Source organism: Colossoma macropomum, unplaced genomic scaffold (assembly GCF_904425465.1).
Source record: "Colossoma macropomum unplaced genomic scaffold, Colossoma_macropomum, whole genome shotgun sequence".
In the NCBI taxonomy this organism is placed as follows: Eukaryota; Metazoa; Chordata; class Actinopteri; order Characiformes; family Serrasalmidae; genus Colossoma; species Colossoma macropomum.
Window position 1 is genome coordinate 81,400 of NW_023495247.1, and position 26,983 is coordinate 108,382.

The window sequence follows — 26,983 nt, forward strand, 5'->3', positions numbered from 1 at the left end:
GAATTACAGCAAATGCTGACAAATGGTCTGGGAAGAAAACAAAGGGATAAAACAAACCTATGTGATGAACTCCACGAGCCCCTATCTAAACCGCTACATGCTAACCTCTAGCACTGCAGGCAAACAATACTGTGTGGTGTATAAGAATGCCACATCCACCCGACTTATAACCACAGAACAACAGAGAGACCCAGGCTAAGGAAAAAAAAAGAGATGACAGAGGCAGAAAAAGAGGTAAAACTGAGAGTTCTCATTCATTCAGAACGAGAGGGCAGTAAGAGGTCTGGAAAAAAGGTGAAATGGAGAGAAGAGAGTAGAAGAGAGGGACGAGGAGGGAAAAGAGGGATGGAGAGAGGTGGAGGGGTACTCACTCGGCCTCTACCTGAGCCACAGGGCATTTGTACTGCGCAGTACTGAACAGACAGATATCAGCATACTGTCGCACTGTGGGGAGAGAGCAGGGACACACAGCAGGGTTAGCAGGGCTGGAGAACAGCACAGTTACACACATGCACATGTACATGTACATTCACACACACACACACAAACACACACACACGTAAGACTTGCTTTCAGTTTTTCAAAGAAATCTACAGGGATACTTTAAAACACTACAAAGTTCAGTCTTAGAAGTTGGTTGTGTTTTCTGCTTCTCATTGGCCAAGTCATCCTAAATACATTCAGTAAAGTTGAGATCTGGACTCAAGCAAGAGTGGAGCTTCATTTTCTCCTCTCTCTTAAAGATGAAATCTGTAAGTACTTTTAATCTAATGGAGACAGTTTTGGTGGGCCACCAGGCTTTGCATGATTGTTAGGAGTATTGTTTTTTCTATATTTTTAAAAATATTTTTTAACTCCAACTATGGCAACTCCTGTTTCTTCACATATATTTCTTTGACTTTCTCCTTCCTTATGCAAGTGGATTATTTTATATCTAATTATTTCAGTCTCTGATTTTGCACAGTGCTGTAGACTTAGACAAATGTGCACAAAATGCACAAGCACACATACACACAAACTCACACCAACCCACTGAAAGGAAGGAAAAAAGACAGGAAAGTGCATGAACAAATAATATAATCCATTTAATGCATAAATGGCATGGTAATGCTACACCTGCATAGCAAAAGTTATCAATATCTTTCTGCTAATTCCATCTAAATGCATGCAGATGTCCAGTAACACTGAAGCAGGCAAACAAAATTATCTTAAATAGTGAAATGATACCATCAACAACTGAACCAAACGTCTATTTAAGCACTCTGTTATCTCAGTACCAGGCATAATAATATACTGATGCACAGATGTTCCTGTGGAAACACAATCATTACTAACTTACAATCTACACTTAACAGATGCACAGCAAAACTACTGTCGTTAAAATAAACATGAGGTAAATTGACAAGGATGAGTAAGATGAAATACAAATGGAAAGAGCAAAAATAGGGACTGTGAAAAATGATAACAGACACAACAGAGTTAAAGAAATCTTCACATTAATTTGGCCAAATACATCATCACATCATCAACCATTCAGCTGCAGTTCTGGTTGCCTTATTACCTGATATTTTAACTCGTTTGACAGTTTTGGTGGAGTTGTTGGTGACATGGACGTTGACACTGATGGGTTCTCCATGGTAATAGAGCTGGAACAGAGAAATGATAGAGATGTTAAGAAAGCTTATATTCTCATATTATACATACAAATGAAAGTTTATTCAACAAGAAAAATGCACTGTCAAGGGTAACTGTTAGCCACAGCAAACTGTACGTGTTTAAGCTTGTGTGCATATGTTTTAACACCTCTTTGTCAAGCGAGGCCTCCAAGTGTAGGGAGCGGTCAGACATGAGGAAGCTGCGTGTGGTCTCCACCATGGGCTGCGGCCCTGGCTTCTCCGGAGCATACTGAACTTTGCGGATTACCAGCCTCACTGAGTTCCTATACAAATAAACAAACACAAAAGGCTTAACAGTCTTCTCAACAACACACACAGAAATATAAACACCTAGCCACACACGCTGGCTCTCAGTACACACAGACAACAAATAAACTCTTATTTAAACTGATACAAACACACATACATCCCCAAGCACCTCCATGTACACTGAAGCACAAAAACTGCTACAAACTGTGTTCAGAGAGAGGATGAACATAAAGCCAAGCCTCTGCACCTTTTGTGAATCTTCTCCTCCACAGATTTGGCACAGAAAGCTCTGATCTCAAAGTCTACGCCACAAGCCTGAGGGACCAAAGTTGTACATGTGTTAATATATGTTAATAGCAATAAAAACGTAAGGCCAGGGTATGTGCATATGTTATTTTTTTTACCTTGCCCGTGTCCTCTGGTCCTGGCTGTAAAGTGACTGAGCAGGGGAGATTCTGAGGAATCTAAAATGAAACAACACATGAATTAAGCATAATCTCAATTACAACTGAGCACACAAAGGCTAGCTGGCAATAAGGCCTCATATTAGTTACATGTACCAAAAGGACCCATATTTTGAAACTTTTACATTTTTTACATATTACATCAAACTCTTTTTTTCCAAAAAAGTGAGAAATTTCAGCTGTCCATAATATAGGCCTTTTATTGATGATTTTGAAAAAAAATTAGGTTTACCTATGTTCATCTTAGGCATTTTCATCTCACTTCTTTTTTTCATTATTTACACGCTCTCTGTATTGGGTAACTTTGAATAAGTTGTAAAGCAGTATAATAAGCATAGCATTAATGGTGATGAAGCACTGAATGCAACAGAAGTGCAATAACATTATAATTACCGATAATAACATTATAATTACAATTAAACGCAGTATAATGTAGCTATAATATAGCTAGTACAATATAGTTGTATGTTAAAGCACTGGAGGCTGACCAGTGCAGTGATTTTACAAAAGCAGAGTAATATCACTGTAACACATGGCCCTCAGTGGCTTATTGCTTTTAAAAAACAGTGGCAACATATATTAAACCAAAAAAGTATTACTAATAACAGCTGCAATTAACAATTTTTCAGGTAATGTGGTTCAGTAATACATGGTTGCTAAGCAACATAACAGTAAAAGATTGTTCCTTGAACAGTATAATGGTTTTTAATAACTGCATTATTATAGATTTCAATCAATGTGTGGTGCCATGTGAGTGCATATCGAATATTTCACAGCAGCTTCAAATGTGACTCAGCCAATCACGGTTTTTAGAACCAGACCTATCTGTTTTATAAGCAGCTGTATACAATGAACATGCTGAATGAATGACTACTCGTATAATGGAACTGTAATTACAGTGAAGTTGAAGGGGTGTGCGTGCTGCCCGAGCTTTTTGAGCAGTCGCTCTTGGAGGCGGCTCAGTGGTTTGCGCTCCTCAGGCAGTGGAGGGAAAGCCTGGAAAGTTGAGATGTACAGATCCTTTCTGAAAGACAGGCCAAGCACATCCAGGTCCTCACGGCCATAACGGAAGGCACATGTCAGGGTCACAAACACTGAAGGAAGAAGTGAATAAAAAAAGAGAGAAAGTAAGTTCAAATATGGCCATTAAACACCACAAAGATCAATGCCAGACTCCTTTGAGATTTGTAATATATTTTAATATACTTTTTTAACATAAAAACTAATCTCAATTTAAAGTGTCTCTTTGTAAAAGTTGGCCAATGTATTCACTCACCTTTTCTGTCTTTAAGGTATTCTGGGTCAATCAAAAGTACTCCATCTAAGGTCAGACAACAGATATACAGTAGTTAGCACCACAGTAAACACAGACACACACACACTAGCAAAATCATACCCTTAATTCTGCTCATACTATTGTTTTCTAAGCCCTCAAAACTGATGATGCAGTGAAGTGCATGAGAAAGTTACACTGTGAAAGTGATAGCTCAGCATTTCGGAAGGTGCTTTTTCCTCCTCACGTTGTACAATACTGAGACTATCCTATAAACTTTGAGTGTTTGAGGAACACTGTACAAGAGGCTGTGCACTACAGTTTCAACACAGCATTACTGACAGGAAAAACATAAGCACAAGTATGTTTAGCTATGAAGGCCCTGTTAATTGAACTATTTAAACCTGATGTAAAATATCACAGCTACTAATGTTTCCAATGTTACAGACCAGAAAAGGAGGAAAGGTGAGCTTTCCTAGTTGTGTGACATTTGATCTGAGGCTAATATCACAATGTTACATTTATAGTCACTGACTCTTAGCAAAGCTCAGGGAATACAAGGGATGATACAACAAGGCCTTACCTTTGCCAAAAACAGCTTTTTAAAACTGTATCAAAATTGTTACATGTTTAATGGTACAAGCTATGGTTCGAGTCTACCACTTATTTATCACTTACAAGAGTGTTGTTGTGGTTCCAGTGGTGAATTAATCATGTTAATCATTTGAAAGCCTTATTTGTCTTCTAATTATTGAATTCTACTTTAATTTGCACCCATTACTGACACAGATGTTGAACTGCTCACACATGGTTTGTATTATCTTCACAGAAAAGCACTGCCAGTATGATACTATGGAGCAGTTGCTCATGACCCTAATGTCAGCATGCCCAATGCCAAGGGGTATAAAGCCCTCCAGCACTGGACTGAAAAGCAGTGACTCTATTCTCTAGAGTGATGAAACACCATCTAATACCTCTGGGATAAGTTGGAGTGGCATTTGTGTTCCAGAACAAATCATTCACTGTCAGTACATGACCTCATTAACTATTATAACTATTGTGACTGAATGCAATTAAAATCTCATGGAAATGTTCAAATCACAGCAATGTCCCAATATCTAGTGTAAAGCCTTCCCAGAAGAGCAGAGGCTGTTTGGGCAGTAAGGGGAGGTGGGGGGAGCTGGATGAGCAGGTGTCAACAGATTTTTAGTATTACCTTATTTAGTCACATTGTACAGGTTGAACTGGATGTGGAGACATTCACAACTTTCAGGTTTACACACTTATTTCTAGTTCAGGTAGAACACTATCAGTTCCCAGCACTACTAAAGTAGTGGTCAAGCAGGTTTTACTTTACATTGGGGCGGTGGTGTAATTTTACCACAGCAATGTTTCTGTAATGTTTATAACTGATTCAGATGGGATAAGCAGATTTGGTATAAATGACGGATTTGGGAATGGCAGAGATAGATCATACTTGATTTACGCATTGCTGTCACACCAAAAAGTTCTATACTTTCAATTTTTTTCAAGTAGAAAACATGTCCGAACATCTCATTTAATCATTATTTCATTTACCCTAACCAATTACCTACCTGTCCTAATTAAATGCAAAGTGTCATTAGCATTCTCATTCACTTGGAAATTTACAGCCAACAGTCAATACCAACATAAAAAATAAAATCAAACTTTTTTCTGTCATTTTATTTAACAATTAAAGTACAAAAATACTTATCAGCTTGATTTGGGCCTCATGGAAAAAAAACTGCAGCAAAAACCACAGCAGAAACTTTTCCACAGGATATGGTGGAATGTTTACTGACATTGCAATTCGCATGGGATTAATATAACCTGAGATTATTACTTTAATTTTATAGTTGGTATTAGCCACCAGAATCTTTACTGACGCGGGAGCACACAGTCCAGAAAAAGGACAGGGCAGTTTTGGGTGAGACTAAAATGACCAGTAATAATTACATTACACCACCTTCCCATGTAAAACTAATCTCATCGTAATAGTACTTTGCACACACTCCCACACAGAATAGCCTTTTAGTGAGGGAGGTAACAATTACAGTAAGCACCTTTAAGAAGGTTACAATTAGAATACTCGAGACTAACTCTTCATTACATACACACACACACACTTTAATCTCTGTCATTAGTGGAATTTCTGTGTCTCCCTAACTGAAGTAAAGAGGTTCCCCCTGAGACTTGCTGTCAAGGAAACAGAGAACGCAAGAGACAGGAAGAGGTTTTGGAGAAAATAAAATGACATCAACATAAGACAATGAACACTTGCCATACTGTCTTAATGACAAAAGCACTTCAAGTGACAAAAATCTGCAAACCTACACCAAACCTGTGACTCATGAGGGACAACAACAAGATCCACTGTGGCTTAAACACGCTCTATTGTAACCTTAACTTCACCCAACAAAGGGATTCAAATATAACAAAAGAGGTCGATTTCAGGCCAACTTCTTTGTTAACAAGAGTTATGACTGTTTGATGTTTTATTCTAATTTGCATTTATCAGAACAAAGTTCTTAGTAAAGGCTTGGTCTCTTTGTAGCGGTAAAGGAGCTGATCAATGATTGGTGCAGCAAAGACAAACATCAAGCTAACGGATGCTGCTGTGGTTAAGACTTCAGTTAATAGGGGTTGCCATGATAAATACTCAGGAGACAGCTGAGAGACCACAGTTCATCTCCTTTGCAAGTCGACTGTTGTTGCTATAGCTGACTACATTGATAACAATTTTCAGAAACAGTAAAAATCCTGAGATGTTTTCTTTGGGAACGGTTTAGACTCACCAACTGGGTCCACGTGATCTAGATGATCCACAAAGTCCCGCTTCCCCAGATATACCGTGAGCTAGGAGAAAAAAAAACATATAAAATGATTTTTGATCATAATGTCACAAGCCTAGACTTGCTAATGAATTGGCCTTAGAGAGCAAATAAAAGCGCATAATGCTCCTCTGGAGGACTGTTCGCCACATAAACACACACACACATACAGACTTCACCAAACAGTCTGAATCACACCAAACTGACCCCAAGTCGCTCCACACCCTTCCTGTAGACGACTCTGCCAGACCGAGTGATATCACAAAAGACATCCTCTACACATACACAACTCTCCATCAGACAGGGTGGAGAGGGAGAGCAGACAGCAGGCAGGCAGACAAAAAAGCAGACAAACAGACACAGACAGAATACAAAAAGGCAGTATGTGTGTATGTATTGCAACAAAGATTAAAAGTAAATCAAACGATTCAAAAGAAAAACAGGCAGTGGCAGACTGGTAAAAGAGGAAGAAAGGAGACAAAACAAAATGTACAAAAAGCATAAAATGCAAAATCAAACAGAAGCAGAGAAGAAAAAAAAAACAATGATTTACCACAGGTGACACAGCAAGATATAAATATGCAGATGACAGAAAGAACAAGAGAGGAGAGGAGGCAAGAGAAAGGAGTGACCCTGAGGAAATGATGGAGGAAAGAAACAGAGGGAGGGAGGGAAATGGGAGGGAACCCAGAGAAGGATAGAGACAGAAGAGAGAGAGAGAGAGAGAGAGAGAGAGAGAGAGAGAGAGCACAATAGGAAAGGAGATGGTCCACTGAGAGAAAGGAAGAGACTCTCATGTGCACACACACACACACACACACACACACACACAGTCACTGTTTTAGTCTAAGTGTTACCTTGCAGTTGGGGCTGGACTTTTTGAAGACTCTGCATAGAAAGAAAAAAAATATACTGTTATACTCTCGTAATATGACTGCATTCAACACAATCTGATATAAGGATGCATAATATGACAATATTTTATCATTATTGTGATAAACTACATTACAATATGCTTTTCAGAATCAGAATCAATTTATTTCACCAAGTATTTTACTGAGGGACAAATAAAATAAAATAAACAGAATAAAGAATAAGAAAGAATATCTACATACACAGGTGGAGGAGGCATATGATAAAATAACCATTATATACAGTACTTTGCATATATATATATATATATATATATATATACATACACACACACACACACATATCGCTGTTGTCGGAACAAAACCTTGTATATACAAAATGAGAATTTTACAGTAGAAGGAAAAAACATACTTTACTTTTAATGTAAGTCAATGGACCCAGACTTTTTTCCAAGTAAATTTGTGTCATTTCTTTTGGTCCATTCATCATGAAATTTACACACAATGTAAAGAGCAATAGCATATATAGCAATGCCTTTCAGAGCACATAAAATGTGCTTGTCATTCTGATGTAACTAGCTGTGAGTACTTCATTTCTTTTCATGTTGCACAAAGTGAAAGGAGCTTTTGTAATTTTGTCTTTTTGCTATTTGCATAAAGGAGAGGGCAGTAAGATTTCTGTTTACACATCCAAAAAAAGTCTGTACTTGCGTCACAACCAGTCAGAACGTCACATTTTTGTCTATATCGTGCAGTCATAACATCCATCATCACAGTTCAGACAAAGAAAGAGACCACAGCTAAAAAAAAGACAAATAATGTTTGTGTATGTGTGTGCCTGAGTGTTCGCATTTGTTTGTTTTAGCAATGAAGTCTACTAGTGAAACTTGTTTCTTCTTTGCTTTTTTTTCTTTCTTCTTTGTCTGTGTGTGTGTGTGTTTGTGAGAGAAAGGTTGAGGCAAGAAACTTCACATCACTCTCTACTGGTTAACCCCTTAAAATCCCAGTCTTATTACATACTAAGGCTCATTATTCAGTAACCACAGGGAGTTCAATACAAACTAGCTGAGTTATTCTTAGGTTATAGATGTGTGGTCCCGCTAGCAGGCCCTGGCTATTTAAGGGTTAATCAAGTGTGATGACACCCAGAAACTCCCCTGAACTCCACCACTCTTTTACTACCTTTTCAACATCTTTCATCACATGTTCAGCTTCTCTCCATCTCCACTTCTCCTTCATTTCAGACAGAAAGCTAACTAAACTATCTCTTTCTACTCCTTTCCATCATATAAGAGCAGAGTGACCTGACAGGAAAGTAATCTACAAGGGGTGTAATGATACATTCAGGCCACAATTCGATTTAATTCACAGTACTAGTTCCATTAATAACAATGAACAATATCAGATTCAAGATTCATCACATTTTGAACACAATTCAAGATGAGAAAAATAATGATTATAAACACGATGATCTAAAGCTGGGAGGCAGGTGTAGAGCTGCAGTGAGCTGCTGACTGGCGCTAAACTCTGGTGCTCAAAACAATTAAGCAGTTGCAGTAATTAATTAACAGAATGCCCATTCTCCACAATGCACTGTCACACCTGCATGATGCACATTATAACAGTTTTACGTTCCACAATATCATGATGCATTGTTACACTCTTACTATCTGCATATAACACACACACACACTCTGTCTAAAAAGACACAGTGTATGGTGTGTGCGGTTGCTACCATCATGCTACCTACACCCACACAGGATATCAGCTTATTTACATCATAACCACAAACACACACACATACACACACCACACGCACATACACACACCACACATAGTTTCTCACAGTCAAATAAAGACACAAACTAGTTGGTTCATCTTTTAAACGCACAGCACACAATCAGACAACTGACAGAAAGTTTAAAAGGCAGCTAAGAAAAGCAGCAGCCAGTGAAACAATAAATGTCATCAATCCCTCATTCCACCTCCCCACTTCTGCTAATGCTGTGTGTGTGTGTGGGTGTGTGTGTGTGTGTGTGTGTGTGTGTGTGTGTGCAGAACCTATCCTCTTTATTCATGAACAACTCTTCCTTCTTTAAGTCACACTCAATGGCAAAAATAAGCTTTCAGCATTCAAGTGCTACCAAACTTGTACACACACACACACACACACACACACACACACACAGTCTTGAAATGACAGAACTATTTGTGTGTGGTGTCCTCACTCTCACCACACACATTTGTCAAAGTGAAATACACGCACACACACACACTGCTGTGTTGATTTCCTGATTCTCTTCAGCTCACTGCCGATGGAACAAAGTGCTCTTTAGCTTGAATCACACTAGCGCTAGGGCTGCACCATTCTTGGTAAAAGAGGACTCAAACTTTTTTGTTTAAAACTGGGATCACATTTTTTACATACTACATTTGTAAAGAACAATATGTATATTTACCAAATAAATAAATAAATCAATAAACTTCTATTTGTAAAACCAACTGTTTGACCTCAGCTACCTATAGAGAACCATACATAAGGATGCACACATCTGTCTGTGTGTGTGTGTAATATTTGTTTAATAATTCACTAACATTAATAATAAGTATGCCTATATCTTTGAATAACTGGTTATTCCACAGCATGCTCCGTATCACTAAACATAAAATATCAACAAAATATCAACGAGGCTAAAACGAGTTTTATACCAAAAGCCAAAATTTATATGAAAGGTGATAAATGCTGTGACAGTTTTCTATGCATGCTTTTGTTACAAGCAGCTCACGACAAACTTGAAGTGAGTGTGTCCCTTCTGACGTTGTTCGCATGACACTCAATACGGAGGGCTTGCTGAGAGCGGCCAGGGTAACGCAGAAGCGCTGCGGTTACCACTTCTGATCTATAAACACGCTTCACGTAATTGTGCTCTCATGGAAAAAAGCCAAGCTATGGCAGTGCTGAGGTGACCCTTACAACTCTACTATGGTCTGCAGAATCAACAGGGTTCTTGAATCAAATTGCACTGAATAACAAATTCCAATTTAAACAACTAGCAACACACTCTTAAATGGAGGCTCAGAAACCTGGATTGAGACACAAACGTGAAATAAAGCAATAATGCCTCTAGTTTTTTTAAAGGTTTTTCCGATTTGGAAATATTTTGTATTTTGTAAAGGAACTGGGCCTATCCGCACTCTGCCTATTAATGCGTTCTTATGCAGCAACTGTTGATAGGTTGGACAAGCTTTATAGAATGTTTGCAAAAATCTCCAAAGTCCAGCTCAGTAGCACAGAGTTTAAACTACAATGTAGCACCTCTAAACTAAGATCACTACAATTTCTCATTAGGTCAAAAGGGTTTTTTTGCTTTGTCACTTTGTTCTATAAAGCTCATCCAATGCTAGAGACACTGTTTCTTTTCTGACACCATAATCAGTACTGAAACCTCAATATTGTTCACTTTAACCCCCTAAATTCCTGGGCTTATTACATACTAAGGCTTATTATTCAGTAACCATAGGGACTAGTTGAGCTATTCTTAGGTTATAGAAGCATGTAATGAAACTTTGGGCCTGCCGGTGGGCCCTGGCTATTTAAGGGGTGAAAAACTACTAAGCTGTTAAATTAATCAATTTTATTTGATGCACTTCACCTAAGTTGATCATCTAAAAATGAGCTATTATGCTCAAACTACTCAAACACTCTAGTACCCCACAAGAAGAAACACACCTCACATCCCACAATATGAATGTGATGTTTCAGGTTAGAGTTGTTACAAGACTGACTCAGCTGCTGAACACACAGTGGTGTTCTTTTCTCCCAAAAAATATTTTGTTCTGAACGTTCTACTCTATTTTCCACTGTCTCTACTAACTACACCTGTGGAAGGAACTATTAGCTTTCAAAAAGCTCAACAGATTCTTCACTCGTCATTCAACTCTCTCTCTCCACCCCCTCTCCTCTCTTTTTCTGTCTCAACTCATCACCCTCTCCCACTCTCCTCTATTATCTCATTCTCGTCTCGTTGACTCTTCAGGCCGTTTTTATCTTCCTCCGTTCACTTCTATTCATTTCATCAGATCCCTCACTTATTGCCTTTTCCACAGTAATTAATTTGGGCTCTCTGTCACTCTCCTTGTGCGTCTCTCTCTCTCTCTCTCTCTCTCTCTCTGCGTCTCCCTCACAGCTGATGAAACTTTAAAGCACCATTAAAGTCTGTGGCTCTGCCAGAGCCCTCTAATGAATACATCTTATTAATATATGCATTAGTTACAACAGGCCCAGGGTAGCAGCCAGGGCCAGCACACACACACACACACACATACGCTCATCCAATGATTTAATGATTTGGTGAGAATATCTAATTGAGATTTTTGGACCAATATTGTGATTGTGATTTAAATTGTGATTATTTTCTATAAATTAAAGTCCAGGCCTGTTTTTTTGGCCAAGAAGACCAGAATGTCCACTTTTTCATGACCTGATGCTTGAACACTGAATGTAGTGCCCCAGAACTAGAGCTGTGTTGTCATGTACACAGCACAGCTTCTAACTGGTCTAATACACCTACAGGCAATTCACAAGCTCTGAGTTATTGGGTTAAATCTCCCCACTTAAAAAAATGCTAAGACAACGTTGTTCATAATGTAGGCCATAATGAAAATTGCAGCTCTTGCGGTTTAAAAAACTGCACCCTTGCGAAATTGCGATTTCAATATAAAAACCATTAATCTTTTAGCCTTACCCAAGAGGAAAAAGTACGAAAATTCAAACGTTAAAAAAGAAAACTCTAGCTGCTGCATCTGTAGCGCATGGTTGATTACCACAGACAAAAATTTCAACATGTTCCTAGCTAGCAGTTGCCTCAGCATCTGCTTATTTAGTTTCTATTATAAGTTAGGCTTGTAAAATCGTGTGCAATATTCCAGCGTCCAATTGCGAGACTCATGGCGCCTTTTTTCAATAATCCATCACAGGACAGCAAGTAATGCAGTAACTCCACAGAGAAGACTGGCCAAACTGGAGAAAATAAGCACGTCCAATCTTGTTAGAAACTTGCTAACTTTGTTTGGTATGGTTTGGTAAAATCACACTTTTATAGCCTATAAATGTCTTGTAAAAATGATGAAATGGTCACTGTGTTACGTTAGCCTTCAGGCTACTGTTACAGCAGCCTACTATTGTTATTAGGTTGATCTATATGAAATTTTTTTACAAAACTACAACAATATACAACTTTGAAGAAACCACAATGTCAGTCAGTTAAGCCATCGTTCACGTATTGCGAGGAGAGATTGTGCGAATGCAGCACTGCTTTATCTGTTTTGCAAGTATGACCACAAAAAAAAATGCTGCATCGTGCTGCTATAGAATGTTCTGAAAGCGGCCTGCACATTAAAAGTATGCTTTCATTTTGTGCATTTTACAGCTATTAACGTAGGGCATAGAGCTGAAGAGCATATCCACTATCTCTTGCTTGTACGCTGTGTGCCAGAATGCCAGTAAGTTGCGGTTGGGTTTCATGTGCACAGCATGTTTGGTGTTTGGTTGCTTCTGATTGATCTAACTCATCTACCAGCAGTTCACAAGCCCCTTACATTTCCCCACTTAAAAAAAGAGTTGATAATCTAGGCTATAGTTAAAACTGTAGCTCTTACAGAAACACTGAATCTTTCAGCTCTATGCGTATTGCGCGTTTTCTGATATTTAAATTTTGGCCATCGCAATCTATCAGTGACTCCTGATACTACTATCAGTTGGCTCAAGCCTATATAAGCTAAGATTTGAGTCAATGGTTTTTCAGTTTTTTTACTAAATACAAACAATTATACATCACCAAAACATAAGATAGTGATTAGATTGAAAAATGCAGACATATTCACTTAACCTAAAGATGATTAGTTTCACACTTTTCTTCACAAAAATTTTGGCCCAATAATGTTGCTACATACAAATGTGAACGCAGAGAGAGAGAGAGTGTGTGTGTGTGTGTGATAGAGACTACTATCACTCTGTTTTATCCACTTATCCGTGATAAGCTGCATACTCACCTAAACATACTTTTTATTTGGTTACCATGGCAGCCAGATGAGCTTTCTTGCGTTCCTATGACAACAGCACAGGGCGAAAAAAAAACGACCAAGATATAATAAACAGCGTTCCAACATGGAGCTGTGAGTGAGTAAGCACGGATCAGAACGTGACTCCAGCATCTGGGGCTTTGACCTCGGAGCTTTCTTTACAGAACACGAGCACTCCTACAACTCAGAGACATGCTCCATACGGCGAAATACTCTTACTCAACACAGTGTGCGTGTGTGCGTGTGTGCGTGTGTGTGCACTCAACTAAGGCTTTGATGTAAGAAGGGGCTGATTTAAGTGGACAGCAACAGATGAGTGCGCAGTTAGTGATTTGAGTCAGGGATGTTATAATGGAGATGAAAAACTATAATCGTGGATCAAAGTGACAGCGGCCTCTCCTGCTTATCCGATCACCTGTACAGCTGACAAAACATTTACATAATGACAATCTGCCAGGGCAGGCAAACTGAAAAGCACTCCTGTTGTTTTCTGGTCGGTTTTAATTAAATTTATTATTGGAATATTTTCCAAATGTATCATGTTGTAAAAAATATGTTTTGACTGAAAAATGTAAGTAACGTGGTTGCCTTAAAATTTTAAGTTCATTGAACTTCCACAGACTCAAGACAGGTGTGTTTAGTAAAACACACAAACCCATCTGTAACCCTACTTTTTTGAGTGAATAGCACAGTAATCAGAGTTATGTTCTGTCAGTATATTATTTGGAGCTCAATAAAATAAAACATATTAAGGTGGCCAGGTTAACTTTTTAAATTAAACATCAAATCATTGCTTACTGTATCAGATGAAAAACCTCCAAAGTTCAGTGTTAGAAGTTGGTTGCTTTTTCTGCCTCTCACAATCCAGATAATCGCAAAAACATTTGGTCATATTGAAGTCTGGACTCCAGAGTATCAGTGCAATTTTCTGAGAACGTCAGCCGCTTGTTTGAATTGCAAATTTTTTGTCTATGGCCTGCTTCCTTTTCTCAGTAAGGGCTTCTTGACAGCTACACATCCTTTCAGACTCACCGTGTTGAGTTGTCTTCTCACAGTGGTAGGATGGACAGAAACACCTGTGGATTTTTTCAGATCTGAAGTAAGAGTGGAGTTTGATTTTCTCCTCACTCTCAAAGAAGACAGCTTTAAGTACTGTTTATCTGACAGTGAAAGTTTTGGTGGGCCACCAGGTCTTGATCAGTTGTTAGGTGTCCTATCTTTTAAGAGTTTTTTTGAACTCCAGTTTTGGGAAGTCCTGTTTTTTTCACTTATTTTCCATTGACTTTCCTCTTCCTCACGCAACTGGATTGTCTTCTATTTTTTCATCTTATGTCTCAAAAATATCTAGTGAATTAATTAAAGGCCCTTTGACTGGATTTTAAATAAATAAAGGGTGGTCTATGACTTTTGCACAGTACTGTAAGCATGGATAAATGTGGGGAAGAGAGTAACAGTAGGCCTATTATCTGAAGCTTTTCCTAAAACTGTTTATCAGTCAAATTACACACTTTCTCTTTTTTGCAGATTAATTCACTCAGGCTCAGATTTCTGCATGCTGAGTGTTTCTCATTAGCGTAACTGGGTCAGATGCTTCGTTTTGTGATCTGTGAAGTGTCTGGTGCCGATTTACAAACACACAGTGGTAATATACACATGCATATACAGAACTGTGCATCTCTGCCAAGCAGGAATGCAAATATTAGTGAGACCAAACACACACACACACTTCCTCAGTCACACACACACTGCTGAACTTAGGGTGCCTCTGCTGTGGCAACTTAATCAGAAGATGTGAGATAATACGCAGAAAGCTGCCAGAGCCTCTTCATTCAACACCACTGACTCAACCTCGCACACATGCCAAGCTTTATATAAATTATGAGGGTGTGAAATCAAAAAACATTAAAGTGCTGGCTGCTATTGGCCCTGAGGAGTAAATTTATGGAATTGTTTTCCATTATAAATCTGGATTAATAATAGCAGCTTCCAGATTTGAGGAAAAATAAAAGTACTACAGATAAGACTGAAGGTGAAAAGTAGGGATGCATGATGATACTGGATTTATATCGGTATCGGCAGATATTTGCTTAAAAAAATGATCAGCATCAGACAGATGTTGAGATTTGGCTAATATTTTAAACCATAATTGATGATGTATTTACTGCACTGGACAAGCAGAATGTTTAGGCAACACTGGCTGCAGTGCTAAAATATCTGCATTTTATTCATTTTACTGGGTTTGTAAGCCTCAACAGGTTACATTACAAGTGTTACACTTCTCTGTGATGCTAATCCAGGATGATCTAGTCTCAATTTCTACACTTTATAAATATTTACGCATCAGTATCAGTAGATAGGTACATAAAAATATTGCCCATAATTCCCATATAGGTGCATCCCTAGCATACAGTTTAATAAATACATGAATACACAAAGTTAAGGTTTCACCTAATACTACTGTCTTAACTGTCTGTTTTGTTCCTTTATTTCGCTTTCCACTTTGATGACATCATCTAGGATGTCCCTGTAAAACGATGAAGGCAAACAGCTTTAATGATACACCCATGTTTGCGCACACACACACATGCAAACAGAAGATACACCAGCATTATACAATTTCAGACATCTTTGTTAATAGCCCATGTGTGCATATTAGAAAATCAAGGCATTGGCTTTCCAAATTGGCCTGTGCAGGTAAAGAGGGGCTACAATAGCACAGCTTTATCAAGACTGACAGAGTAAGAAAAGACAGACATGTGATATACCATGCAATTTATTACTGATGAATGAATAATGTGACACGGTAAAAAACTGGCCTGCATTGTTTGCCAAATGTTTCATTTATTTTTACTCACTTCATACACGAGCACTTTGTTTCCTCAAAACATCTACAGAAGCACTCAACTGGAACCGTGACTGGTCAGGATGCTCACAGCATATTTTAATCGTTTAGATAGTGACTGATTGGGGCCTTGATGCAGATAGCAGCCTGCAATATCAGAATGATACAATATTATTTTGTACAGCACTAGAATCCACTGAGTACGATACTGTCATGGTGAAGGTGAATATCCAGTGGTCTGTCAGAAGTACACAAACAGTCAAATACACATTCAGAACGCTCTCCGTGCTCCATTACCCCTTAAAGCTAACACAAGCTGGAGTTGCTGTTTTATGGCCACAGCAAACACAAAGTTTCTGCTGTAAACTACAGTCAAGAGGGGCTTTATGAAACCAAAACACATTAAAGCACCATATTGAAACAGAAAAGGTTTTTCCCCTAAAATCATGTGACATCAGCAATACGCCAGAAAGCAGCAGTAGTCATTTCTTAACTACTCTTAAGCGCTATCATATATCTGTATCTGACTAATTGGTACCAACTTATGAAACAAGTTGAAACATGTTGAACCCACTCCATTAATCACTATATTTTCAGACTTCATCAATTCCTAGAAAGATCTAATTAGAATAATAAAAACAAATATTTAACAAAATTAAATTTACAGTCTGATAAAAAGAATCATTTACAAGGATCTGATCTACAAGACAACCAACAAAATTTAAACTACACTACAATAGAGCTACAATTAGAAATTTGTTTTTCATTTTTCTTTATCCTACTCTGAATATTCAAATATTTAAAATTCAAACACTTGAATACTGTGATAAAGGGGGATTGTTTGTATATATTGTTCAAACTTTAATTTTGGGAATTATATCAAATATTTAAAACTTAAAACAAATTTTGTAATAGGACATGTATAATACTGTTACTACTACTATGACTACTACTACTACAAATAATAATAATCATCATAATAATAATATTTTAACTATTTGTATAGTACCTTTCATACGTATTATGCAGCTCAAATATATGTATATAAAAAAATGTAAAATATGTGAGTAATATATAAGAACATAGTAAAAGTAATATAAAAATAAGAAGTATAAAAAAGAAAAAAGCAACAATAACTATAATGTTAGAAAAAAACAGAAAGTAAAAGGCTAGAACACAACATCAAGTTCATCTTGTCCAAGTTTCAAGGGAGGCAATTAACACAATGCTGAGAGATGCTGGACTGACATATGAACTGTGTATATGTGCATGTGCGTGTCTGTACACGTGTTTCAGTTCTGTTCTCTTCATATCTTCGTATTGGCTGAAGCAAAGACTTAACAATAAAATCACCCACTGAATTCTGACCATTCTTTTAGTAGATTATGTACTGTGTCAGTAGTGTGGATTCTGAGCTCTCTGATCAACTGCAGCCAACACACACATACACACACACACACACACACACACACACACACACAATTAGTTCACATTAAGTATTAAGGAGATTTGGATTGCTGCTGACTGGCATTTTAATACCAAACATGAGCAAACAACGTAATTATGCCTCAACACTTAAGTTTCTGACACAATAAAAAGCTCTCACAAAGCCACAGTCACAACCACACATTCTCATGGGTAAAACTGTGCTAAAGCTCTCTTCTTACCACATCTGATCAGAGAATGAGCGACACTTCTCTATAGCCATCACACAATCAAAAACTCTGCTACGCAGATGCATGCACTTGCATACACACACACACGTCAAGTGAGTGTTTAAGGGAAGCTGACTGCTCAGTCTGTTAATAACTGCTGACTCTGGAACATCTACTTCAGCTTTCAGGGCTATGAACAGTCCATGCGTCAGAAACTACGTGTGTGTGTACATGCGTGTGCAAGTGATGGTGAAACAGTGTGCATGTACAGGCTCTTCAACACACGCGCTTGCTTTTCATCTTTAACTACATAAACATGATCCTTCATTTAAAGAGACTTAAGGTGAAAGTATCTGGAACCTTCACATGACAGTTTTTAATTTGTACATGCTGGCTTTATGTGACTCCTTGTGTTCACTGTGTTACGAAGCAAAATGTCAAGTGGCATTTATTTTGAACACACCATTCCAAGACTGTAATTTTCATTTTGGCAAAGAATTCTTTCAAATGGCAGCAATTTCTTTATAGACTTCTGCAGGTTTGCATCCAAAATGTCTTTGTACACTTCTAAGTTTATGATCCCATCAAAGTACACAAACTTACTGACACCACTGTAAGAGAAACAGCCCTAGACTTCGACGTTTCCACCTCTGTAAACTACAGTACTCCTAGTACAGTCTGGTTGGAATTCTCCAGGAATTCTTCACTCCAAGAGTCTACCATCAGTTTGAGTGACTCCTGACTTCTAAAGGTGTATTTCTTTAAAACAAATATCATTTTCAAACATAATAACCATTGTTTAAATACTTTCTGAGGTCACTGCATGTATGTATGTATGTATGTATGTATGTATGTATGTACACTATGTGGCCAAAAGTATGTGGACACTTGACCATAACACCTATACGAAATTGTTGGACATTCCATTCCAAAATCACAGATGTAAGCATAGAGTTAGCCCCACTTTGTGGCTATAACAACCTCCACTCTTCTTGGAAGGCTTTCCACAAGATATTGGAGTGTGTCTGTGGGAATCTGTGCCCATTTCGTCAAAAGTGCATTTGTGAGGTCAGGCACTGATGTTGAATGAGAGACCTGGATCACAATCAACGTTCCAGTTCATCACAAAGGTGTTCGATGTGGTTGAGGTGAGGGCACTGTGCAGGCCGCCGGAGTTCATTCACACCAAGCTTGTCAATTATGGACCTCGCTGTCTTTATGGACCTCACTTTGTGCCCAGGAGCAGAGTCATATTGGAATAGAAAGCCAGACAGTGAAGTGAGATTCATCACTCTAGAGAACACGTTTTCCTCTGCACCAGAGTCCAGTGGCGGCGTTTTACACCACTCCCCCCTGATGTTTGGCATTGTGCATTTTGATATTAGGCTTGTGTGCAGCTGCTCAGCCATGGAAACCCATTTCGTGAAGCTCCTATACCCAGCTCCTTGCACTGATGTTGCTTCCAAAGGCAGTCTGAAACTCTATAGTGACTGATGCAACAGAGGATAAGCAATTTTTACGTGCTACATGCTTTAGCACTCTGCGGTTCTACTCTGTGAGTTTGTTGGGGGCAGATCTAGCACAGCAGAACTTTCACAAACTGACAAAGGCAGCAAAGGTAGCATCCTGTGACTGTGCCACGTTTAAAGTCACTAAGTTCTTCTGTACGACCCATTCTACTGCCAGCAACTGTCTACGGAAAATGCATGGCTATGTGCTTGATTTTATACACTTGCTAGCAATGAGTGTGGCTAAAACACCTGAAATGAATAATTAGGAGGGGTGTCCACATACTTCTTGCCATATAGTCTATGCTTATATGTATATATGTATGTATGCATGTATCTATCTATATATGCATTTGCATTAATATTAACAGCTTGTTGTACAATGCACAATACAATGCGCTAAGAAATATTACAGAGGTGTGTAGAGTAGCTTAAACCCACAGTAAAGTAAAAGTAAAGTTACTTTGAAATAATTACTCAAGTAAAACATAAGCTACTTCCAAAAACCAGGAATCTTGTAGAACTGCAGTGGAACATCCAGTAACTATCAGCATAAAGAGTTTGTTAGCTCTGTTCTTCTCTTTTTGATTTTCAACTGGTCTCAAATGAAATGCAAAATCTCAAAAAGCAGTATAGGCGATGTTACCAACGTATTAGAATTAAACACAAGAAAGGAATTAGTAAATAATGACTAAAATTGACCTTTTCTCACAAATACACCTGACTAGAAGTAAAAGTACTATTATTTGACAACACTCAGGACAGTACAAATCCATCAAAATTTTTACTTGAGTACATGTAACGAAGTTTATGTTAAGGCCAAATCTGATGTATAATCATATCCAGCTTAATGTATCTATTAGTTAAACACACAAATTTTGCACATACACTGAAGGTTTTGTTTGTTTCTCACCCATTTCACAATGTCTCATTTAAATGTATTAGTTAAATGTGTTTATGCTACATATTCTCTCAAAGTGCTACAGTGTAGATCAGCAAGGCTTGTCCAGTGTCTGTAATTGTCTGTAGTGAGAGTCACTCTACCTTTCACTGCCCAAGACAGTAAACACGAAACACTGTATAATATGCTTATACTAATTTGAATTTTAGTACATCTGAAACTGAGCGCTAGTTAGAATGTTTTCCAACATTAAAAATAAAGCAATAATAATTTGAATTTAACTGCAATCGAAAGAACAAGTATGGGTGGCGCCAATGCAAAAAGAGTCTCGGCCTTCATTTTGAAGCCAGCTATGGATTTAAATGAGTTTCTTGTTTGATGAGCACAAGGCCATCCATAAATTATTTAAAAGCAAACTGCCAGTAATATGCTATAAATACATTAGTTAATGGCTGATAATACCTTCGTCAGAGTCATACACATGCAGCGCTAAAGCTAGCAGGCCAAAATCTGGCTACAAGCCATTGCATATTCTACTTTATTAATAGCTAGTGCTTTTTCCATCCCCATGCAGCAATGAAGCACTAAAGCTTACAATGAATTTTGATGAAGGGATATGACCTCAAGCGTCATGGAAGCATGTGGACAAAAGAAACTTCATAAGTGAAAGAGATTCCATCTTCACAGTAAAACTAATGCAGCGACTGACAACATTATGACCAAACTCACAATATAATGTGTGATTAAACACAGTTTGAAGGAATGCAGTATTCACTAAGGCCTCTGTAGCAGCAAAATGAGCCAGTACTGAATAAAGGTGTAACAATTTTAATACAGTATCAAAAACAAAAAAAAATAGATATTCAAAACTGGGTATCAAAACTTACAACTGCATCATCAATACTACCCTCAATCTCTCATTCAATGGCATATAAACCACTGTTAATGATCAAAACTTGGCATCTGGGGTCATTCTATCAGAGCAAAGTGGGGAGGGGAGGAAAATCGCACTCTACATACACCTAAACAAAAATGACTGGTCTTTTTTCCTTGCTTATAAATTCTACAAGCGATTTTTGGTTCTGGCTGGAAGTAAGACATTTTTAGCACAAAATCTGTTAAACATTAACCTAAGAATTTAACATTTTATAGAACCTGTAAATATGTGTATCACTGAGGCTGATGCTGGGAAGAGGACTCTTATTTTTTTCCTCTGAAGAAAGAAAACATAATAAAAGCACCGTTCAGTAAACATGTTTGTAGTACAATGTCTTCTTTAACTTGGCTACAAAACTGTAATTAATCTAGTAATAAAGAACATTAGCTTAGCCTGATGCTATCAAATTATAAATGCTAAGAGATACACTTAAAATTTTAAAGAGCCAATAATGTCAATGAGTCTCTAATCCTTTTCCCTCTCCTGACAGTATAATTATAACTACAGCTAATAACTGATTAGCATAGTTCACATGTACAAACATGATTCTTGGGAATTGTAAGGTACTGCCCCCAACCCACAAGTTCTTCAATTAAAAGCTTCCGAGAAACTTAAATGCCACAACATTTGTGTAGATATATATACGGTTTACAGCTAAATTCTCTTTGAAAAACACTTGAGTGTGGTATAACTCCCCAAAACTTCTGCTTTGAAAGGTTTTAAATAGTCTTTTAACTTACCACACATCAACATAATAAAAAGACTACGTGCCACTTAGCTCATTGCACATAAAAAAGACACATAGATATGCATGAGGGGCCTTATTTTTAACTCAAACACAAATTAAAAATATAAAATCTTATAGCTCAGCGACATGGACAGATGATATATTGGTCATACCACTATCCCCTGCAGTGGACACTCAGAAGCTTTAGTATATTATTATAGAGAACATCGTTTGAGATTCAAGTAAACCACTGTTTACACTAATTAACAGAATCAATTAAATTAATTACATAGGTTTGCTCATCACTGTGTGACAGCAGACACAATGCATTATGGGTATTTCATGTCACCTAGGGTTTATGGTTTGTGCATACTGATGCACTAAATGTTCTCCACTATGCTTTTGGAAAGTAAAAAAATAAGCAAGCTCCCTAAAAAATTGTGCTTGTGGTGAATTTAGCGTAGCTTTGGACAATGCCTTGGAGTCTCACTTGGACTGTCTGTATGAAGGCCGCATGAATGCTTGAGCTTGACTGATTATCTTTTCTTGACAGAGCATACACAGAAAATCTGATTTAAGCCAGATAAAATCTGGATTAATGTGTCTCTAAAAGGCTCCCAGTGTTGGTAGTACCGTGTGATTGGGGGGAATCATAACTAGGAGGTGGAACTGAATACGACTTAATTGGGGAGAAAACTGGAAAAAATCAGAAAAAAAGGCCACTGAATTTTTATTTAAGGGTATAAAATGCCTGTGTGTTTACTGTTTTACTAAGCCTTTGCGTTGACTAGTTTACTGTTTACTATTTATAATACTATACTTATGCTGCAACTTCTGCTAACAGGAAATCCTGGCTAGTTTTATGTGTTCATTTAGCCCAGTGATTACTAACCCTTGTTCTGGAGGAATATAACAGCAGCTAGGCAACACATACACTCTTAAAAAGATGATTCTTGAAGGGTTCTTTAGTAAAGAAACAGGCTCTACATAGAACAATGAACACTCAAAGAACCCTTTGCATGATTATGGGGTTCCTTACAATCAACTGACACTGTAGGTTTGCTATTGGGATCACTGAAGGTCATCGTGCTATACCAGGACTCACGTCGAAAGCTGTATCTCCCTTTACAAGTTACTCCATTTAAAGAACTTTTAACAAACGTTTGGTGAAACTGACAACATGCCTGACAGAAGCTGTCACTTGTCATCACATTAGCTTTCACAGCTGTCTTTTGTGGGAAGATGTTTTGTTATTAACTGTGGGTGTGTGAAACTTCAACTAGTCTGGTGGTTTATTTAGCAATGTCAGCTCCTGGATGTTGGTAATGTGAACTGAGTGTCATTTAGCATGCGGTCAAAAGATGCTAATGAATTCAAAAAAGAAGGCAAGCAAAAAAAAGTAAGTGAAAAAAAGGAAGAGAGACAGAGAAGAGAGAGAGAAAGAGAGAGGGAAGGAACCTGGTGGCTTGATCTTCACATTGAGCTGTGCATGATACAGTGCTAGAAATAGCGCTGGCCTGCATCTCACTGACTAACCTATACTGACACTGAAAGTGACAGATAACAACGCTGCATTCTTTAAAAACAGCTTGGCCCGCGTTTGCGCTGCACAACAGGCTAACAGCACGGCATAGATTAAATGACTTGGCCTAGACTCAAATCTTCATTTTGCTTTGATAAATTACTTTGCAAATCTCAAGATGAGGTTCAAATGTACTGGCTGAAACAGAAGGTATGTAATATGAGCCAAAATGGTGAAAAAGAAAGGGAAAAAAATGAAAAATGGATGACTAGAAAATGGAATTTTCACTGGAGCAAGATGTGCGGCAGATAGTAGAGTATGATGAGTTTTTTGCGAGTTAGTGCAGGCTGAGGTTTCCAGGTCACTAATGGTTATGGTAATTCAGCAGAAACTAATTTAGGTTGAGTGAAAAAACTGAAAAACATTTATTTATATTACAAATTGAATGTAGGTCTTATTTCAAGGTCATTAAATATAGAAAAAAGGCAATGAACATTTCCTGTTGTTCAGGGTTATTCAACCAACATCAAGCAACAGCTATTCGCATGAAAATCACTGTAGTAACACTGGGCACACTGCGCACGCTAGGACCTCAGGATTCACTGTCAACATACTTCTCCTGTGTTTGACACTCAATCAAGTTGATGTACAATTATTTATTTAAAAAGTATGTAGGATGCCTAGCAGTGCACTTAAAGCGCTGAAGTCAGGACTTCGTCAGGCCTTGGAGCAGACTTCCGTAAAATCATCACCCCACTGCTCTGTGTGAACCCTGTTACCCCATTATTACTCTTCCCCTATACTTTCCTGTCACACATTAATGGTAAAGGAACTTCAGTTTTTTGCTGAAAAAAAATCATAAACAGTAAGTCTGAAACAATCAACACCCTTGGTCTGTTCCAGGGGGTCACTCATTTATCTTTTGTGGAAACCACTGTCAATGATCAAAACCAGGGATCTGGGAGTATCCTATCAGAGTAAAGTGGGAGGGAAGGGCCTTATGTTATGCACATATGGTTAAATGACTGGGCCTTTTTATGATGTTGCACACATTCCATACTGATGTTCATACATTTTTATGAACAAAATTAACAAAGAACAATGATGACTGTATCCTCTGGTGTATGACCTTTGGTGTTCAAACAATGCAGTTGCATTAGATGGCATAATTAACAAAATGCAGCTGCACATTTTTGCATCAAGATGATTGTCTACTGATGTGGTGATGGGATGGACCGATGCAGTAATTGCAGGTTGATGCCAATACCTATTATTTTTCACATACATCTCTGTTGATGCCAATAAAATGTCTAAACTGTAGAAATTGGGGCTAGAATCACCTGTATTAGCCTTACAGAGGAACATATTCATTTGTAACGGGTAACAAATGCAGTTAAATTAATACAATGCAGACATCACAGTAGCATTGCATAAGCATTCCGATCTTCCAGAGTAAAAAAAAAAATATATATATATATATATATATATATATATATATATATATATATATATATATATATAATGAAAAATTGGTTTGATATATTGGCCAGATCCACATTTCTGTCCAATGCTGCTATTTTTTTAAACATGTATATGCAAATATAGATATTATTCCAGATACCAGCGCGGATTCCTAATTTCTTACACTCCGATTAGACACCGAGTGGAGGCTGTAATGATATATAGTAAAAATGACCTAATAGTGTTTTATTTCAATTAACTACATTCAATTATTGCTTGCCTTAGAGAGGCCAGGAAAGCCCTGACGGTATGTCATGGGAAAACTCTTACAATTATCTGGCCGGCCTAATTCTAGGAAAAGATATGATTCAGGGGATCTGTAAACTCTATAAAGGCATGAAAGGTGACAACAATAGTAATGTGCTTTGCCACGTTCCTCTTGGATGGGAGATTTCCTGCACTTCTGCAAGATAATCAAAAATATTCACACCCCCCTGCTTCCTCTCTTGCTCACCCAAGGAAACCCAGCCCTCTCTCCACATTTCTGTCTCTCTCTCTTTCTCTGTCTCCCTCTCACTCTCTCATAACTGCACATTGATTCTGTGCAGTCTATCATGCCTCTTAAAGACATTAATAGACAAACAAGTACTCACTACTATAATTAAAAACATATCATTAAAAAAAACCTACAATTATAACGTCTCAGGGCAGGAAGCTGAGCTGAGGGAGGTTCACAATATAATTTCAGGAACAAAGAAGCCTGAAGTGCAATCCTCAATTTGACCCACACAGCATCAAATAGATGAAAAGTAAACAGCCCCACCAATTCACTAAGGGGTTTCAATAACAGTGTACTTTAACAAAATAAATTAAGGCTCATTTAACTGAGTTAAATGTAATGAAGTAAAGAATGAGGAAAGGAAATGGAGTATAAAAACATTATGAAAAGTGACAACTGTTTATAAGACAGACGCACAAGAAATGTGAGCGCAAAACTGCAGATAGATGCAACGGGGAAGGAAAACAAAAATAGGAAAAGACGAGGCAAAACCTAGGGTCACAGAAAAGAAGGATGGGATGGAAGAGAATGAGAAAAGGCAGAGTGAGTGAAAGAAAGAGAGGAAGGAGGAGTGGAACAGAGTCAAAGCACTTGCCTAATCACGCGCTGGTCACACTTCCTCTTTTGTGCCCACTCGTTTCCTGTGCTTATTGTATAGGTGTGAGGAACCAGTGAGCTAAAAGAAGAGTATATGCCGCAAACATGAGCACCCACAAACATGCACCTAAAATGACCACTAAGCCTATTCAGCACAGACAGCTCGCACTACAGCACAAGAAATCCAGCACTAAAACACACAAGAAATGCTTCTGTAAGACACTGAACACACATAAGAATTACATGTCTGATGGTGGCAGTTCAGCTGTATCTCTTTTGGAATACTAGGATCAACTGTAATCGATTATAATGATATTCAATAAAGGATGTATTTATTTATGGGACAGCATAAAATTCACAGGCTATTTTCAAACGTAAAATCCATTCCCACCCCCCACCGAAAAAAAAAAAAATTATGGGGTGTTCATCTGTAAGTTCGTCAGGAATCTAGTAGTGTGTCAGTAGTTTAAAAATCATTGATTTCATTGACTTGCTCTGACTTAACTTCCATTAAACAACAGTTCCTATATGAATAGGTGGGATTATCATTCAAGCTGAAGAATGTTTTTTTAATTGTATGCATGAGTATGCAACAGGCAATTGGTTCCACTTGATCGGCCTACTACAAACTGAAGTGCGCAGCCAAAAATAGTGGTGCTTGGGCCCGTTTTTCAAGAGGACAACATCAATATAAATCAAAAGCAATTACTCATATGTGATATGACTTTTAGAATTAGAATAGAATTAAAATTAGAATGTATAACTTTACTTATATAGAACATGTTAACTTCATATACATGCTTATGT

At 37.8% G+C, this 26,983-nt stretch overlaps 1 protein-coding gene across 1 annotated transcript in view; it reads right to left on the reverse strand.

The window, feature by feature from the left end:
• The window catches only part of arrb2b (arrestin, beta 2b), a 46,683-nt gene that overhangs the window by 7,429 nt on the left and 12,271 nt on the right, over positions 1–26,983 (reverse strand). Inside the window, exons 2-10 of the mRNA XM_036561423.1 lie at positions 7,372–7,402; positions 6,479–6,539; positions 3,666–3,710; positions 3,287–3,483; positions 2,330–2,389; positions 2,173–2,240; positions 1,804–1,939; positions 1,562–1,646; positions 372–444 (exon numbers count right to left, since the gene is read on the reverse strand). Coding sequence (XP_036417316.1) covers positions 372–444; positions 1,562–1,646; positions 1,804–1,939; positions 2,173–2,240; positions 2,330–2,389; positions 3,287–3,483; positions 3,666–3,710; positions 6,479–6,539; positions 7,372–7,402 — 756 coding nt within the window. The remainder of the gene's footprint in view (positions 1–371; positions 445–1,561; positions 1,647–1,803; positions 1,940–2,172; positions 2,241–2,329; positions 2,390–3,286; positions 3,484–3,665; positions 3,711–6,478; positions 6,540–7,371; positions 7,403–26,983) is intronic.